The 16,526-nt window shown below is 38.1% G+C and overlaps 1 protein-coding gene across 3 annotated transcripts in view; it reads right to left on the bottom strand.

The window, feature by feature from the left end:
• Positions 1-832: 832 nt before the first annotated feature.
• Positions 833-16,526, bottom strand: part of LOC144638802 (transient receptor potential cation channel subfamily A member 1-like) — a 38,362-nt gene continuing 22,668 nt past the window's right edge. For all 3 annotated transcript variants that reach the window (XM_078498063.1, XM_078498062.1, XM_078498061.1), the window contains 15 exons: positions 16,357-16,441; positions 16,184-16,240; positions 15,094-15,165; positions 14,927-14,997; positions 14,349-14,487; positions 13,921-13,962; positions 12,351-12,431; positions 11,028-11,194; positions 9,882-9,942; positions 9,026-9,097; positions 7,232-7,405; positions 6,489-6,557; positions 5,929-6,030; positions 4,465-4,589; positions 833-2,040 (listed from right to left, as the gene is read on the bottom strand). In XM_078498063.1, coding sequence (XP_078354189.1) covers positions 1,911-2,040; positions 4,465-4,589; positions 5,929-6,030; positions 6,489-6,557; positions 7,232-7,405; positions 9,026-9,097; positions 9,882-9,942; positions 11,028-11,194; positions 12,351-12,431; positions 13,921-13,962; positions 14,349-14,487; positions 14,927-14,997; positions 15,094-15,165; positions 16,184-16,240; positions 16,357-16,441 — 1,447 coding nt within the window. In that variant the 3' untranslated portion in view covers positions 833-1,910. The remainder of the gene's footprint in view (positions 2,041-4,464; positions 4,590-5,928; positions 6,031-6,488; positions 6,558-7,231; positions 7,406-9,025; positions 9,098-9,881; positions 9,943-11,027; positions 11,195-12,350; positions 12,432-13,920; positions 13,963-14,348; positions 14,488-14,926; positions 14,998-15,093; positions 15,166-16,183; positions 16,241-16,356; positions 16,442-16,526) is intronic.

Raw genomic sequence — 16,526 nt, 5'->3', positions numbered from 1 at the left:
CCAAATTAATTTGGTGCTAAATTTAGGTCGGTACTCTGTAGCTCATTAATCAATTCATGGCTTCATATATATTTGCGCTAAAATGGCGATTTGCATACGAGATAGTGATTTCATTGAAACAATACGTTTCTCCTAGTTTTTACTTAAGCCTAAAAAACTCTTCCGACAGGAGAATTTGCCAGAAATATGTGTATGCGTACCCTCTCTAACGCGATAGTTTGTCATCCAATTCCTATTGTTTAAATATTAATGGGTTGATATTTCGCTTAAATGGGGATTCCCCCAAAACCAAGTCCTCTAATATTTGCGTTAATATTAAAACAATAGGGGTCCTCAGCTTGAAAATGGGAATTTATGGCGAGGTGGTCATTAACCAAAATCCATCTTTTGTATGATTCATAGTTAAATATTTTTGCGAAAATGGGAGTTTGTCTGGCAATTGTGCACGTGTTAGTAGGCGAGGCCACGAGTCTACAGTTTGCAAATGTCAAATCAAACCCCTTGAAGAAGGGGGGGTTTACAGAATAGGGAGGAGGGAGAAATGGCCAAAAAATTAGGGAGGAGGGAGAAATTTTGACAAAAAATAGGTAAGAGCGAGAAATTAAATTTTAGCTCAAAAAGTAGGGAGGAGGGAGAAATTGGCGCAAAAAGTAGGAAGGAGGGAGATTTATCTTCCTGTTCCTCCCCCCTCCTTGAATATGGATGGTAGTAGGGTGGGGCACTCGCTCATGCCCCCTCCCCTCCCCAGTCAGTTAACTGTGCTTTAAAAAGACCCTGGTTTATAAGGATGACAGAAACTCCCAATTTGGAAGAGAAAAGCAAACTATATTTATTCAAGAACACTTCTATATCTAATCTTGTTATTTTTATTTTAAACTTTAAAGTGGTTGGCTGTTGTAATACACGGACAAACAACAATAAGCTACCTGTGGTTACATTGCTAGTTTAGGCTAATATTGTAATAGATAAAAGTTTTGAAAGGCGAAATGCTATTAACTAAAGCAACTAAAATCAGCGAAAAGTATGCTGCCTGTACAAACCATAAACAAATGTTTATCTTAGTAGCTATCACGTGCCAATTATGACGTCATGTCATGCCACAATGACGTCATACACTTGAAAAAGTGCGCTTCATGGATTATAAATGATACAAAACGTCCAAAATTAAAAAGCCAATTGAAGCTGTAAAATGCAATTGCAACACTTTAAAAGCTACGAAATTTCGATAAATCAAGCTTTAAGTGAGCTATGCCACGGTATCTCAAATTGAAGGAAACCTCAAAATAGTAGTTTTCTGATGTAGAAAAACACCATCGGAGTAAAAAGAACACAAAAATAGACAAGGATGGTTTCGGCTGACGAAGATTAAGACAGATTACGAATGACAAACTTGACAAATATCGATTCGTACGTTGTAGCTCCTTTAAAATCGTAAGATCAAGTTACTAAAACATTGACAGAGCAAAATGATTCCTGATGCTGTTTAACCTAAGTCAAGAAGGTTGATCTTGGTTGCTTGAATGTTATTTAAGAATAGTATGAGATTAGCGACAATGTGTGCACTCCTTCCAGGCTAAATTAGGCTAAGGATATTGACAATAAGAAAGGGACTTAGGGCAGTTTTCAATTAAGTGTCATAAAACCAAAGCGAATGTTATCACTTTATCCAATCACAAAGGAAACAGACAATCCAGTTAACCAATCAAAACTTGGAGCAAATACAAGTAGCCGGCGTGAAGCGCGGGAAAACGTGCGCGAGTGAATCACGTTTGGTTTTGGTTTGGGATCTGATTGGCTATGAAAGTCGCTAGATTTTAAAACCAATCACTGAGCGTAGCAATGCAAAACCAAAGCAAACGCGAATTACGTTTGACACTCAAGTGAAAACCGCTCTGATGAGCTGACTAAAACTAGTAAGGGGGCATCCGTCTTGAGATTTTTCTTTGTGGCTGACGAGGTTCCTCCTGTCGTTTATTCTGTTTCGTAATGGATTTGAGAAGTTTGGATTGCTCTCCTAACAGCTCGTATATCCCTTTGATTCTGCAATACAAAACGAAATAAAATTTAAGTTATTCTTTGTAACTTTTAGCCAGGCGTACAGTCAACTCTCTCTAAGACGGACACCTTCGGGACCGGCCGCAACAGTCCGTCTTAGAGAGGTGTCCGTCTTGTAGAAAGTCGAGAAACATGACACCACTAATTTCGAGATAATAAAGCTAAACCTAAGCACAATGAATACACGTCTGTTTTTAGTCCCTGTTTAAAGTCGCTTTCTTTACCAAAACCTACAAACTGGGACAACAATAATATCAGAAAATTGACTCGTTTGTTCATTACAATCGATAATTCACTACTTCACGTAAGCAGAGAAGCTTCATTGTTTTTGGTTAGTAAGCTTGGTAAACGCGTTTCCTTAGGGCGCTGACTAACTTTGCTTTAGGATATGAAGTTTGGAAGTATTTACACTAATAAAACATGATAAAAATCACTTCTTAAGTGTCCGTTGATGATTTCAATGTGTCCGTTGTCCGTCTTAGAGAGGTGCCCGTCTTATAGGGAGTTTGGTTACAGTAAAATGACTGAAAAACGGCAGGGACCATCACCAGGTGTCCCTCTTATGGAGGTGTCCGTCTTATAGAGGTGTCCGTTAAGAGAGAGTTGACTGTATTTTCAAATGAATTTTCTGTTTCATATCTCTTGTATATCATAGGTATTATTAAAAACTAGGCATGGCATATCGCCATTTCTGAGTTTTGATTGGCTTACAGGCCAGGGCAGTATGAGCTTATAATACCATGGACCACAAAATAACATGGTAGGTATACGCGTCAGTGAGAACAGCCAGCGAACTTAAATATTGCAATTGTTTGGGTGTTTGAAATAAAGCAATTATTCCACTCGCGCTTGTTGAATATGAGATCGTTATAGCCAACTCATATCCAACGTACGCTCATAGAATAATTGGGGACGTTTTATTTTAGTTGTCGATTCGTTTAACCATTAATATGTCACGGTTTAACCATTTACTAATACACAATTGTATTGTTTGAGCGAGATATGGACGAAGCTCAAATAGTACTACTGAAACGACATGGATTGTTTAGGACGCGAAAGGAAACAGTAAGGTGTCTGGGCTTTTACAGTTGCGCTTAAGGTGGCTGGTAACGGTTTCCAGCACTTTCCAGCTCTTATACTTTGACGGGTCAGTACTACAAATCTTTACCAGTTGATGCTACAATAATGGTATAAAATTAATGCCCACTAATTGGTAAATATGTTGTGATTATTTTCATGACGTCACTGGTTACTATAGCAACAGTATAACCTGTTAAAAACACCCTTAATTTCGGCTTTAAGTGCTTATAACTCAAAAACGAGCTCGATGACCCCCATTTTTTATTATTGAACATTAATCAGCATGTTAAGATACAACTTTTTGCAAAGTTAAAAAAAATTCTACGAAGCCGTTTCAGAGCCACCTTAAATTTTCAATTTTTTAAGGTGGCTCTGAAACAGCTTCGTAGAATTTTTTTTAACTTTGCAAAAAGTTGTATCTTAACATGCTAATCAATGTTCAATAATAAAAAATGGGGGTCATCGAGCTCGTTTTTGAGTTATAAGCACTTAAAGCCGAAATTAAGGGTGTTTTTAACAGGTTATACTGTTGCTATAGTAACAAGTGACGTCATGAAAATAATCACAACATATTCACCAATCATTGGGCATTAATTTTATACCATTATTGTAGCATCAACTGATAAAGATTTGTATTACTGACCCGTCAAAGTATAAGAGCTGGAAAGTGCTGGAAACCGTTACCAGCCACCTTAAACCAAATCTCGTTAAAGAGGAGACTCTGTGGAATCTGTGGTGAAGGCCAACCTCGTTTCCAGGGTAGAGACCCTGGGAATGAGGTTGTGATGAAGGCGAAGAGGACTGATGATTAAAAAGCAACCTTAAGCTACTTTGCCCCAGAATAATCCCTTGAGGCCCTGTTTACACGGACACGGTTTCATTTGTAACCGCATCGAAAGCGATACGGTTACGCCTTTCGTTTACACGGCACCGATCGAGACCACTACTGTAACCGGGTCGTTTTGAAAACGATACGGTTTCGTTGTCGTGTAAACGGTCAAAAACGGCGAAACCGCATCGATTTGAAAACGGCCATGTATTTTGGCACGAACTTGCTGGCTTGCGAAGGGAAAACATGGTGAAACAAGCATAGAGAGCAGCGCTTTCCGACTGTTTTCGAATACCAGCAAGCCAGAAAGGAGTTTCTTTATTTTATGACCCTCCGATTAATTTCTACAACACACTTAAATTTATCGCCGATAAATAGGAAAAATATCTACAGTTAGTGATAATCACCGCGTAACTGTGATTGAAATAAATACAAGTTGTTTGGTTTACGTGTATTTTTTTTTAAACACTGTGATTCGATTAAAAAGGACCTGCTCGTACCTATTCTCCTGCTCCTCCATTCTCTCCAACAGTGGTTGAAATTCAGGGGGGAGCTCTGGGGGAGTTTCAACTTTCTCTTCCTCCTCCTCTACGGGTCGGCTAAAGCCCAAAAGCTTCTCATAGAACTAATATGGAGAATAAAATCACAAAATTAACACCTTCTCTTGGGTTATTTCAAGGCTGTATTTAGGGCAAAAACGAAAATTTAGTAGAATAATACTAGTTTTATAATGTAAATGCTTGGATTTGATTGGCTACACTATCGTACATTTTTTACGCGGCCTCTAATAACGCGAAATCGAGGTGCGCGTGTGCATCTCTTCAAGTTCAAAGGTATACGCGCACGATTTCGTTAAAAAGTGAAGTTAGAGAGCTAACGATTGGAAATCATTTTCTGATAAAATAGTTAAAATTCTGCTAAAACATCCACTGGTTTAGATTAAACGCTCTCGATTTCTGTGGGGTTTTAATAATGTGATTCAGTCTTTAACAATGACCCCATAGAATTCACGATCCCATAATCGTTATAGTTACTTAGAAACAAATTAAACTGTCTTTTTTCCTTTGCTCCATGATCGTGTCAAACTGAGTACAGTGATTTACTACAGTATGTCCGAGCTAAAAACCTTTCACACTTGACGCTTTCGACACGACCGATGCAGTCAGGGAATCCGACTGGTATGCGGAATTAAGGTCATGTGTTCGACTGCCGCAACTGAATACAGTGACTTGCATACTGTTTTTTTATTAGTATGATTTTTTCTTGGGCGTAGAAGACAATTGGTATTTGCTTTGGTTTAGCACTCAGTCACGCTTAGTAATCGGTTAATCCCCCCCCCCCCCCCCCAACATTTTCCCGCGCCTCGCACCAGCTACATTTCCCAGGGGGGGTACTCCGGGATCAAAGTGACGGGGATGATCGAATGGAGGCAAAACTCAGGACCCAAAAAAATCCCTAAGTCTTCCGACATTACCCCAAAAAATCCCTGGACCAAAAAAAAAACGCCCATAAAAATCCCTAGTCAAATTACCCCTAAATTGCCAAGGCCGCGCTAAGGCACTTAATTTTGATTTTCATACCCAGAAAAATCCCCTATTTAAATCAAGTCACCCAAAAAAATACCTGCCAAATTTTCCTACCCAAAAAAATCCCGGAATCGAAAATTTCGATCCCAAAAAAATCCTTCGTACATCCCCGTCACTTGGATCCCGGAGTACCCCCCCCCCCCCGGGCTACATTTATTTGCTTTGAGTTTGATAGGTTCACTGGATTGTCTGTGTCTTTTGTGATTGGCCAGAGTGAGAACTTTGATTTTGGTTTGGTGACACTGATTGAAAAATGCTCTAACGACTTTGTTTTAATAACTTACCTGCCACTCTGCATTTGGAAGTATTGTCTGATGAAAATTCTTAAATGTTGTTGTAAAAACTTTGTAAGGATAAGATGTTACAAAGTGAAAATACCTTGGATTCATCCTTGTTTGGATATTCAACATGTTTTTTAACATGAGCACGCTTGGCAATTGATTCAGGAACCGTTTCTTCCATCTCTAATACCAACTCGACCTGAAATTAAAAAAGCATAAATTTTAAAGTTAGAGCTATAATTAACTAATTTGATAATCTGATCATCTCGTTAGTACGAGTAACGCGACAACTATTTTCTGGGTTTGAGCGCTGGCCGGGGTCATTGTGTTCTTGGGTAAGACACTTTACTCTCATAGTTCCTCTCTCCACCCAAGTTTATAAATAGGGACTGGGGTCTGGGGTCTGGGGGTAACCCTGCGATGGACAAGAATCGCATCCAGGGGGGGGGGGGGGGAAGTAGAAATAATAGCTAATACTCCTAGTCGCTTTAATTTATGCTACAGAAACAGGGATAATTAAGCTCCGGTCTGTATGGGCCACTAGACTCGACACAGACTTTACCTACCTACCATTATTTGACGGGGTTCCGCGTCGTTTAACTTTGAAAGATTTTATTACCAGGAATTATGTTCATAATTGTTTTGTTATTGTTATACCTGCATCACATAACGATCAATCAAGGCATTAACTTGAATCTTTTCAATATCTCCCACTGCGAGACCGACCTAAAAGTCACACAAACAAATCAAGAAAAGAAACCAGAAATTGAAACAATATTATTGAAAGAATCAGTTTTAATTACTGAATATTGATGAATCCTTCCCCCCGTATTTTCGCTAAGATTGCCCAAGGCATGAGGCATTAAGTGGCAAAAGTACTATAACTCTATGGAGTTTTTATTCGAAATATAAAGGCAGTTAGCAACTGCATTCTTTTTACTAGCTTATGGAAGCAGCTAAATTTATTTTCGCAAAACATTCAGCTTGCCCCTTAGGTTTATAACAGGTGTTTTGAACGTTACGTTCAACATTCATACTAAACTATTTTGAACATTTTAAAATTTTGGGTTTATGTTGGTGTCAGAGCGGGGAAAATACTCGAGAATAAAACTATCGGGGAGGTACAAAGTATAATTTTAGAAACAGAACGGGCAATATCGATATTTTTAGGGATGATATATTTTAAAGTGAATGTCGCGTTCGTTCAGGTAGTTCTTTTAATTATAAAAAATTTATGTTATTGAGGCATTCCTTTGTCTTTTTTTAGGGGGTGGGTGGGTGGGGGTAAGGAGGGAGTTATTTATCATAAGGCTTTGTTTTGTGGGCTGTTAAATCTTGGTTTTATTATTTTCTACTCCCCTTGCTCGTATTCTCGGATCTTGAGTTGTGTAGCTACTCACCAACATGTTCATAAGAATGATGGGCATTCCCAGCACAAACAAAAAGAACAGTATGTTCGTCAGGGTAGCGTATTCCAGTTTGTCCCACGGCATAAAGATGTCAGAGTAGTTGAGTTCACCAAGTGTCATCACAAATACGGTCATCATGGAATACGGAAAAGTGGCGTACGGCTCCTGACAGTAAAACAACAGCAATATGTAACTGACTGGTCTTAATAAATAACTATGTGGCCTAATGGTTAGCACGCTTGACTCTGGATCGAACGATCCGTGTTCGAGCAGTTTGCCCGGAGTGTTGTGTTCTTAGGCAAGACACTTTGGTGCCTCTAGATCTCTCCACCCAGGTGTTTAGATGGGTAATAATGTACCATAAGGTCAACCTTACAAATTACTGGAGGGGGAGGGGGAAGGGGTAACCTTAGATGGGCTAGCACACCTCCAGAATGGTTACAGTACTCCAATTCCTTTATGTCACAAATTCTTAGGGGACAGACCATGAACGTAATGGCGATCCTGAAAATATATAATTGCCGTAACCATTGATCAGTAGGATGCCTAAAATGCGTGCAATTCCACAATTTGTTTCGGCTCCATTTAATCCTATACCAATTGCAGAACATTTTGGAGGAAAATTGCAGAACATTTTATGAGGAAAAAAGAGGAAGTACAATGGGGGACTGGGTAACTTTTTTCATGCGCAGAACGTACTTATATACTTTGACTTCTCTCGTGTTTATAACTTGTAATTCGAACTTGTTCTTTGAACTGACAATGTTAGAGTTAACTTGAAAGTTGAAACGTCGTTGACTATTTCTATATTTTTCTTAACGCAGTCTTTTCTCACAGATGCTGATCAAATCGTTCTTAGGAGTTAAGGTATCACGGAAGGAAAATTGGCGTTTTCGTTCCAAGTGAAATTGTGTGCAAACCATCAGTGGTAACCCAATAAAGTATATATTTTCTGAAAGCTTATTGAATAAAGATTGTAATTTTTGATTTTGTTTTGATCATATAGACCATAATAAGCAACGTCAGCATTTTGTTTGCAAATATGATGTTGCGCATCTTTAGGTTTATTTGAGAACACATTTACACGAGAGCCAAAACTTTTATGTGGAATTTGATCTACATATACTGGTCTAAAAAACGGTGTCTCAGATTTTTCTTTTCTTGCTCCATTATTTTTTTATAAATTTTTAAACTTTAAAATGGCATTTTTAGGGCTTTTTTACGATTAAAAAATCATAAAAAAATAATGGAGCAAGAAAAGAAAAATCTGAGACACCGTTTTTTAGACCAATATATGTAGATCAAATTCCACATAAAAGTTTTGGCTCTCATGTAAAAGTGTTCTCAAATAAACCTAAAGTTGCGCAACATCATAATTGCAAACAAAATGCTGACGTTGCTTATTATGGTCTATATGAAGTAAACAAAATCCACAATTTCAATCTTTATTCAATAAGCTTTCAGAAAATATATACTTTATTGGCGTTACCATTGATGGTTTGCACACAATTTCACTTGGAACGAAAACGCCAATTTTCCTTCCGTGATACCTTAAGTGTAAAGCTATCACCTTCATAAGCATAGTAAGTAAGTAAGTAATCAAACTGATAAACTTGTGGCCCTCACAAAAATACAACAATAACGGAAATATAACAATGTTAAAAACTTTAAAAATAGATTGAGATAAAACTATGTACAACTGATTAAATATAATAAGACAATTAAGAATTAAAATTACATGAATGATTGCGTATGGACTTGGACTAATTATGGACTAAGTCTCACCGTCTCCTCATCTAAGAGCAGATAAAAAGTGCTGCTAAATGCCATGACGAACATGAAAAACAGCAACAGGACCTTAAAAAAGGAAACAATTTCAATTTCGCGTCATCGTACAGAGAAGGAAACATTGAGGAGAGGAGGAGAAGAGGAACACAAATATTGTGGTTTTCTCGCTGACAGAGCTTGCAAAAGAAGCAAGCAATGAGAAACGAAAGGGCTATGGGGACGGGAATGGTTTGGTCATTTGATCCAGTTTCTGTACCGGTACAAACGTACAAAAACGGTACGGTACCGCGATGCAACAGAGTCAACAGATTCTCAATCTTCCTAGCACTTTTGTCAATCTGTATGTTTTTTCTTTCGATATAGGTATAGAAAAATATTTAGCAAGGGTCTTGCTCCTGTGGAAGAGAAATGGCATTATTTTGTGTGAAAGAGCTTATTTTGTAAAAGAAATCAATTGGACATAGAGGGGCCATCCTATGGAATGCTGTTTCGTCGTATAATACGTATCTCAATTTTCGGTTTTCTATCGAAAAGTGAAAAATGATTATTATATAATTGGAGCTTAATTTCAATGCTCAGTCAATTCAGTCGCTCCCCAGATATTACAATGACTTTAAATGTTACTGATTGTTATGTAATTGTTTATTTTTAGAGCATTTGCGATCCAATTAAGTATAATTATAAGTATTTAGTATTAATTTAGAAATATATTAGTTTATAAGTATTTAGTAATATTAAGTTTAATACACGACCCCACAAGCATTGTGCTTAAAACCCCTATCGCGTTTAAATAAAGTTTATGATGATGACGAGAGCTTTAATTTAAAAGGCTAAAAAATTAGACAGTACACACCTTAAACAGTGTAGCAAACATCGTCGTCAACATGATGATATATTGGCCATACGATGAAAACCTGTCAGAAAGAAATAAGGATGCCATGCTATAATTATTCGGCACGCCGAGTATTCGGCACTTCGTTCCTTACAATATAGACATACAATCAATTCCGACTTCACTGACCTCCCAACTCGAGCCAAAGTTGTTCCCATTGGTTTGGATTTACTATAAAGTCAACAATGCAATTTTACCCTAGATTTCTTAAACCAATTTTCGCTTCCCTTGGAGGTCGAGAAATCTGGAGTCCACTGTAATAAAGCCATAAGCTAGGATACAGTGAAGTATCTCTGAAGTGTTTTTTTAACAAATACCGTTTCTGAAAATCGATTGGCCCGCGATCTTCATAATAACGTTTTTTAGTAACATTACGGAAGTGACATCTTTTGTAGTGGATGTGTTATTTTCTATCTTAATAATAAGAATAGGAAATAGATAGTTACTTTAAAGAGAATTTACCAAACCGGTACCTTCTTAATTAAATGACTGCAAAATCGTGCTTTTTAAAGTTTCTAAAATTAGATAGAGGATAATACATGGTTGCGCGGAGATATGAAATTTATCTTCGAGTGTTCAAATCGATAGCTCACGAGTGAGATATCGGATTTGAACATGAAAAGATAAATTTCATATCTCCAAGCAACCATGTATTATTCTGTTTATTATATAAACCTACTAATTACGATGTTTTTAACGATTTTCCGAAGATTTCCGACCATTTTCCGAAGATTTCCGAAAATTTTCAAAATGTTGTCCGAAGGTTGTACGAATGATTCCGAACATTTTCCGAAAATTTCCGAAGTTTTTTCGAAGATTTCCGAAGATTGCTGAGGAAGATCCGAAGATGTTTCGACTTAATATCGATTTACTTTGGCTCATTGAACATTGAAACATGGCAAACTCTGCGAGCTGATTGGTCAAAAATGATATCACACATGTGTGGATATCATTTTTATTCACACATGTGTGATACCATTTTTCTCGATTTGCTACCACTCGCGAAACCACTGCAGTTTATATAATAAAGTAAAATATATCCCTAGCTCGTGGACAATGCCTACTTGTTTCTCCTAGTTCACGCGCTCTTTAAACATCTAAATTTACCTTCTGAGAAACAGAATGAGGTTGACCCATCCAAAAAACAAGGCCAGTGATCCAATTTCCTGCTTTAATCCCAGTTTACAGTCACATGGCGGGAGAATATAGAATAGTGCCATGCCAAACCCAGCCCAGTCCAGATAGTTTGTAAACGAAAGAAGGTACTTCAGTCTCTGCAACAGAACACAATTGTTATATAAGTTTATAGCTTTTCTGTTCTTTGCGAAAACGCGCGCATTCTTTGATCACTGATCTAATAATGAAGCTTTTTCCCGCTAAATGTCTATGATTGGGCAGCATTTCAAAAAATTGACGTCATAGGGTAACAGAACACTGTTCCAGACAGCCGTAACAATTGAACAATTGAAACAACTTTTAACTACCTATAGCCTGCGTGGCCGGCGTTTAAAGCTAACTTTGAACTAGAGCAGTTTTCAATTGAGTGTCGTAAAACCGAAACCAAAGTAATTACTCTGGCCAATCACAAAGGACACCCAATCAAAATTGGAAGCAAACACATGTAGCTGGCACGAAGCGCGGGAAAACGTGAGCAAGCGAGTAACGATTGGTTTTGGTTTTATTCCTGATTGGCTGACAAAGTGGCGCGAGATTTTTAAGCCAATCAGTAAGCGAAGTAATGCAAAACCAAAGCAAATGCAATTTACTTTCGACACTCAAGGGAAACCCGCTCTATTTAGTAAGTAAGTAAAAGGTTAAAAATGTTTCTATCTTAGCTTATCTACAATCTAATTAAAATTTTTACACGAAAGCAGTCTGTGTGCAATGCCAACAAGCTCGCAGCATCCCAGAGAAAAGAGTCTAATGATCCGGCCTCGCCGGCAAAACGAGAAAAGTGAGAATACGTTTCCGGGAACATGTTTAGATAATTGTTTTTTTTTTATTTGCCATGTTTCCATGCCGCGCGGAATCACAGAAAGCTTCTGCCGGACAGTAGAATTAAATTTTGCTTCCTGGAGACAAAAACTGACGCTGTTCGCAATACTTCCCGTGTGGAAAAACTGGGAAAACATTAGCCTACGAGCAGGCTCACCTTGGGCCACGCGCGACTGGCGAGCGAAGCGATACGGTGGAGAGGAGACTGGTGGAGAGAAGGCTTCGCCGCTCCCGTGTCGACGCTCTCGCACGTGCCTCAAGGTGAGCCTGCTCGCAGGCTAGGAAAACACTGGGGAAGGATGCGCGCGCTATGCTTCTGTGAACTTGTTTACTCTTTTTGCCTGGCCTTTAGCTTCGTCTACTTTATGGTTCATAGTAAGTAATTCTAGTCGCAGTCAAAATGGTTTTCTACTGGGTAAAAAAAAAACCACCAACCTGTTTTTTGAACTGAAGCAATTCCTTTATCACGTGAAACATCGTGATTATCAAGACTAGAAATTGAACAGTTAGAATGCCCTGTAAAAAACACAACATATTTATCAGACTGTGAATAACTGACCAGATTGTATTTATGTCTAGTGAAGCCAATTTGTAGCTGCTGTTGTATCGAGACAACGAAGAATTTTGCTACTGCTTCAACCACAGGTTTCCCAAGCTCAATATACGTTGTGTATGGTACAGGTTGTGTATATAGAGAATTGTATGGGAAAGTCACTGATGGCAAAAAAAAAGTGTGTAAATGAAATAATTAAATAGAGTTTTTCAGGAGCTCCTGAGTTTTTCTTTTTCGAATTTGTCGTTTTCTTGTCTCTTGCGCTGATTTTGAAGAGAATTTGGAGAATTCGAATAACTTCACTAAACGGCGCCAGAATGGCTTCAAAATCGGCCCAAGAAACAAGAAAACGACAAATTTGAGAAAGGAAAACTTTACTTCAAATGAGATAGTTATTTACACAATTTGTTTACCATCAGTGACTTTCCCATACAATTCTCTATATACACAAGCTGTGCCATACACCACGTATATTGAGCTTGGGGAGCCTGTGCCACAACTTTTCAGTTGCTTAGTAATCATTACTCCTCTCTATGGCATTGAAATCCAAGATGGCGACTAGAAGCTGATCTAGACGGGTAAAAATTGCCGTTATGGCGTGGAAACAGAAGCGAATTACCAAGAAACTACACTACTGAGACCGCTATGATATAATTTTTCAATAAACTGTGCGGTTTTTTATATGATCATCAAACAATTATATAACGAGCAAAAACGTTTTTAAAAGTTACATTCTTTTCTTGACATGCGACTAGGGACAGTGCATCACCCACACACTTAGAAATATTTATAGCTAATTAAAAAGAGGAATAAACATAACTGTAATAAAAACATGTGTATAGTCGTACCCGGGCCAAACGCATCACAAGGACCACCAGTGCGGCCACAGGTGCGCTGGCTGGTAATTCACCAATTTTTAAAGTACATAGAGCGGTTTTCACTTGAGTGTCAAAGGTAAATTGCGTTTGCTTTGGTTTTGTATTGCTACGCTTAGTGATTGGCTAAAAAATCTCGCGTCACTTTCTCAGCCAATCAGAACTAAAACCAAAACCAATCGTGACTCGCTCACGCACGTTTTCCTGCGCTTCGTGCCAGCTACATGCATTTGCTTCGAGGTTCACTGGGTTGTCTGTATCCTTTGTGATTGGCCAGAGTAATTACTTTGGTTTTGGTTTTACGACACTCAATTGAAAACTGCTCTATCATGTTGCCCTTACAATCATTAAGGGCTAACCGTAAAGAAGCTAACTGAAGCGCTCTTCTAGCTAGTCTTTCACAAGGGCACTCTACTTCTCGTTCCCAGTGCCTTTTGAGTTTGGATGACGCGCTGTCCCTAGTCGCATCCCTTTTCACGTGCTCGTTCACGTGATAAACAGTACATAACTAGTGGGGGAGGTGAGAGGCTTACAGTGTCGCAAGCATGTACGTCACCCAATACATTATTTGTCTTACCGGATGATTGAATCGACACGGGACGTCAAAGAAAATGTATTCCTATCAAGATTGAGAATAATTATAAACGGTTACATCTTAACCAAACAGTATTTAAAAGATATATGAAGTAGTTATCGTAAGTAAATATTAAACAATTCCAAAAACACCGAGACCGGCTGCAACTGTCCGTCTTAGAAAGGTGTCCGTCTTATAAGGAGTTAAGTTACAGTAGAATGACTGAAAAATGGCAGGTACGGGACTAACACCAGGTGTCCGTCTTATAGAGGTGTCCGTTAAGAGAGAGTTGACTGTACTTCATATATCCCTGTAAAAGCTTGTTAAGATACTAAACAGTGCATTTGTGATACTCGGTTATCAAAAACTGGCGGAAAATTTACAACTTTGAAAAATAAAAATAACAGTCAAAGATTTCCAAAACTGGTTACCTTTCTAGGGATGGTTTCATTCAAACCACAAAGATGCCTCTCTTCAGCCCGCGCGAAGAGGGCAAGAATGGTCAGCGGAATGACAAAGAGTAGATACAGAAACAGGTTGAGTACCAAAGATTTCCATCCAAACGTCTGCCTGAGGGAGGGGAGAGAGCGGAAGCAATTAAAAAGAGCATAATACACGAACTGATAAAACACTCGACAAACTATTAAAAATGCGAAACATTTTTTTATTACACTCGTTTAATTTAACAACTTATTTGAACAATACAGTCGAAAACAAATGCTATCTTCGGTTAATTTTCGTTTAAGACTTTCCAATTCTTTTTCGACCAATCAGAATATGGAACGAGCAGTCGTGAGCACACCGAACTTTGTCACGTAAACTTGACGTCATAATATCACGTGCTGTTACTTAGCAGCCTGTTTTACGAAAATCCCGAGCTCTCTAAATTCTTGAAGGAACGATCAGGAATAAACTCAGAAGAGCTTGTTGTCCTCTGACTATTAAATAAAAATCATGTTGAGTTTAAACATTAATATATATTTCTTAAATTAAATCATAACGTTCTTACCATTTTTTGTTCATAACGATAAAACAAATGGGATGAGCCAGGCAATTGATTCGACGATGCTTTAACATAGTCTGTGATAAGAGTAGATAGAAACATTAATGATAAGTGTACACTTTCTTGTCAGAATTAAATGTAAATTCAAAGTACGCATACTCGCATGCTCGTACCTTAAGTACCATCAGAGGGTCTTCATCAGGCCTCTCATCAGTTCCTTGAATCACCGTGAAGTCATACGTTACCTAGCAACACCAGTAATAAATGACAGTTACTGAAATGTCTGCATATGCTTCACAGAAGGTATAGGAGGCACTGAGTAGTCGGATGCACTGCGCGTGAAGTTCCCACTAAAATTGCCCTTTTTTGAAATCCAAAAGCCAAACGTCAAGACAGTCTCTTAAAATTTAAGCTTTGTTGGCCTCAGATGCAAAGAAAATTTGCTAATTGTTATTCTTCTAGGCATTTGGCTAATAATTTAGTACACCACCGCTCTTTTTACAACGTTCTCTTTCAAAATTCTTTTAAACTTTCGCTTCAAACTCTGAAAGGTTTGAGGTGGCGAACGCTGGAAATTGCGCTTTATTTTTGTGTTTGACTGCTGTGAAAGTATCACTGGCATTTGAATTAGAATTTCAGTAAATTGTTTACTTTCCAAAGTAACCCCTCCAAAATTAACTGTGCAATTGTGCCATTATACCACTGAACACTGTCAATTTTTTTTTATAACAGCAGTATTACAACCCTGTAGCTTCGTAGGTATGATCTTGTTACTAAACTGTTGGTAGGTCTCAGTAAATTCCCAACAAGAATTGAACAATATAATTTGCTACTTAAAGGGGCTAGGTCACGGTATTTTAGGTAATTTTATTTATTTTCGCTAAATTAGAGCTCTAAACTTTAAATTGACAGAGCAAAAGTCTTTCTTTGGCAAAATCACAGCCACATAACAAACAAGGATGATTTTTTAGCATTGTAAATGACACTTTCATACAAATTAGATAAACTTGAAAAAAGTCGGGCCGACGTTTTTTAAGTTTACCCGAACGCAATCCGTTGTAATCTTCTCGAATTTTGCTCATCGATGGCTCTTTTTGGCCTTTCTGTGTTTCTTTGGTGTTTGTCTACAGATTTAAGACGTTATTGTGATATTTCAGTTAATTTTATGAACAGATGGCCAGTGCCGAAATTGCCTAAAATTGCGTGACATAGCCCCTTTAACAAACGAGAAGAAATCTAGCTGGGCTTGGAAATAAGACTTACTTTGTAATCTTCGCTATCAGGGTTTCCCTCTTTTGTAACGCACTGATCCATAAAGCTCTAGAAACACAAGGAAAAAAGGTACTGTTATAGCTTTTCAACTGGAAAGAGAAGATTGAGATCCAATAATGACCACGTCATTCGATGAAGGTGCAGAAAAATAACGGTTCCCTTACCATAGCAACTTCTGGCATTTTAATCACAAGATGTTTCATGGTTGCCATGTGTCCTGGAGTGCATGTCGTCAGCACTTCGCGCCATCTGTAAAAAAATAACGAGCAACCACATTTCTAAGAAAATGATGAAATCCAAGATGGCGGATCCAAGATGGCGGCTCTAATGACGT

This window comes from Oculina patagonica, chromosome 14 (genome assembly GCF_052425735.1).
Source record: "Oculina patagonica isolate OP01 chromosome 14, crgOcupat, whole genome shotgun sequence".
NCBI classification, from domain to species: domain Eukaryota; kingdom Metazoa; phylum Cnidaria; class Anthozoa; order Scleractinia; family Oculinidae; genus Oculina; species Oculina patagonica.
The sequence above is the reverse complement of the archived record's forward strand: the minus strand, read 5'-3'. Positions and strand labels throughout refer to the sequence as shown.